The sequence below is a fragment of the Vicia villosa genome, linkage group LG3 (genome assembly GCF_029867415.1).
Source record: "Vicia villosa cultivar HV-30 ecotype Madison, WI linkage group LG3, Vvil1.0, whole genome shotgun sequence".
In the NCBI taxonomy this organism is placed as follows: domain Eukaryota; kingdom Viridiplantae; phylum Streptophyta; class Magnoliopsida; order Fabales; family Fabaceae; genus Vicia; species Vicia villosa.
Window position 1 is genome coordinate 216,167,002 of NC_081182.1, and position 2,807 is coordinate 216,169,808.

At 32.7% G+C, this 2,807-nt stretch overlaps 1 protein-coding gene across 1 annotated transcript; it reads left to right on the forward strand.

Moving 5' to 3' along the window:
• The first annotated feature begins 1,086 nt into the window (after positions 1-1,086).
• Positions 1,087-2,250, forward strand: LOC131659939 (F-box/kelch-repeat protein At3g23880-like). Its single transcript, XM_058929049.1, has one exon. The coding sequence runs from the start codon at positions 1,087-1,089 to the stop codon at positions 2,248-2,250; it is 1,164 nt and encodes a 387-aa protein (XP_058785032.1).
• Positions 2,251-2,807: the final 557 nt, after the last annotated feature.

Genomic DNA, 2,807 nt, shown 5'->3' on the forward strand with positions numbered 1-2,807 from the left:
GCTTGATCACTATCGCGTGTGCAAATACTTGTTGCCATTGTTGCATTTATCTAATTGTTGGTGATGATAGTTGAATTGTGGTTTGGCTTGACGCGTACTTTGCTCGATTTGTTGTTATTTGGCCTAATTGACTTGTGGATTCATGGCTATCCTTCGCCAAGATGCTACGTTGTGTCTAACCATTGAGATCGATACATGTTTGACTTGTGCTTAATCATTGAAATTGATGTATGTTTGGCTTTGTTGCTTTGATGCTTGATGATTGTCAAATTTGAGGAAAATTGATGTTAGTTACATAGATAAATAATTAATTTTGATGTTGTTGTTATTATTTATAATTTGAATAGATCATGTTTTTTTTAAAAAAATTATAATTTTATTAGAGGCCCATTTTTATTATTTGTCCTTCGGCCTCTAAAATATCAGGATCGGCCTTAGTTCCACCGGGATTTCCACGATTCTCTATATTTCTAGTTTAGTAATGGAATAAATCTATTTAAAATACATTTTATTTGTTTTTTAAATTTTTTTTTTACAAAATATATGTAATGCTAAAAAAATCATATTTAAAAAAAGTCTATCACAAATGTATATACGCAATGGCATTTTTAATTTAATGATTTTTTTTTTAAATGTTGATTTATTTGTCAAATGTATTTAATGTTATAAAATGATATTCAAATACTGTGACAAATGAATCTTTCAATATTTTGCTATATTTATAACAGTAAATCGATATGATTTTAATTAATCATGACAATAATTATATTTTTAGTATAAATATATAAAATATTTTGAATAAATTTTCATAAAGTAATTGTTGAAACATATATTTTTTTAAATTATGTGAATTTATTATTAAAAACAATATTTAATAAATAAATAAATAATATAAATTATTTAATTTTATTGAAGAAAGATTCTCAATAGATTTGATAATAAATGAATCAAATAACAAAAAATCTTTTTGATCTAAAGATTTAGTTTAGAATTGTTAGTTATCGTCCAAGGAATCAAAAAAAATTGTTATAATTGAAAAATAGAGAAAAAAAATATTTTGAGAAGAATAAAGTAAAATCATCAATCATGTCTACCAGTTACAAAAAAAACCACCGAAAACGACTGCGTTTAAGCAGAAACCCTAATTTGGCGCCGGAGTTGGAATCAAAGATAGCGACGGCAGAGGAAACAAACAATGATTCACTTCCCAATCTTCCTATCGATCTGGTGGCTGAAATCTTCTGCAGACTACCTGTGAAACTCCTGGTACAGCTCCGATGCATGTGCAAGTCATGGAATTCTCTAATCTCCGATCGCAGTTTCACCAGAAAGCACCTCTGCCTCTCCACCACTCGCCGTCTCCATTCCGCCGCATACGAACATAAACCCGACGGGTTGGTTCACAATTCTTACCCACTCGAATCGGTTTTATCCACTAAAGTCAAACAACAGCGTCTCCCTTTCAACAGCATCGTTGCTTCTTGTGACGGCATCCTTTGTCTCTCCGATATATATGAAGGTATTGTTGTTTTGTGGAATCCTTCTATTAGAAAATTCAAGGAATTACCACCCCCTTTCGAAAACATTCAAATTCGTAAAAGGGTTTTTATGACCTTCGGTTTCGGCTATGATCACGTTTCTGATAATTACAAAGTGGCCGTCCTTTACTACACCGAGTCGGACGCAACTAAAGTAAGAGTTCATACTTTGGGCACAGATTTTTGGAAAACCAGTGAGAGCTTTCGTTTTGGTGCTGTCTGTGATGAACAAACCGGAACAACTGTAAGAGGTACCATTAATTGGATGGCCTTTACTGAATGGCCTCGCAAAGGTCCGTTCTTCATTTTTTCTTTTGATTTGGGAAACGACTCTTGTCATAAGCTTTTGCCTCCTGATCATGCTGAGATCAGTCCGGATTACTTGAGATTGTCTGTCTTGATGGACTGCTTGTGCTTAATTTCTGATCATCATATTTGGATCATGAAGGAATATGGAATTCAAGACTCTTGGACTAAATTGCTCTCCGTTTCATACATGCAACATCCTTCTAAGTGTTATATCTTGTGCAAGGCATTGTATATTTTTGAGGATGACAGACTGCTGCTTGAAACTCATGAGTTTCCTCATGAGGATGAGGATGGGAAAAAGAAGTTGGTTGTTTATGATCCAAAGAATGATACTTTTAAGGTTACTAGGTTTACAAACGTCCTAAATGTCTGTCTTGAAACTTTGATTTCACCTTGCTCTTAATGCTAGGATGTTAATTTATGTTTTTTATTTTCTTCTACTTGCTAGTTATGATTACCAGCAATTTCATGGATTATTGTTAACTAATCTGTGTCAAGACAAATTGTTGGAATTTTCATTTATATCATTTGTTTGTCATTGTTGTCTAGTCCCTCATCTTGTATTACATTTATATATTTCACAATAATTCATTGCAATAGATGGCTTGGGCAGCAATACCACTCCATAATTGTTGTTTTGACAGCAGCACCGTGAAACTCATACCCTTTCATGCTATATTTATTTACCAATGGAAGTAAAGTCTATTACATATGGCATGCATTTTCCTCTCCATAATTGTTATTTGAACATTAATTTCTTGCATAACCACTCTTTGAGGATGAACAAATATTGATAGAAATTTTTGGGGATGGATTTAACAAGTTGAAGTTGGGATTTTACTATTCTTAAAATGAATCAAAATATCACTCATCGGATGGACCTAGAAGTCAATGGTGAGAGTTTGGTATCACCTTATTCTTAACATGTAGATGCCTTGATATGCCACTGAGTCAATGTCT

Bases quoted from the DNA above. Each gene is read 5' to 3' on its own strand.
- LOC131659939 (XM_058929049.1), top strand. From the start codon at position 1,087: ATGTCTACCAGTTACAAAAAAAACCACCGAAAACGACTGCGTTTAAGC.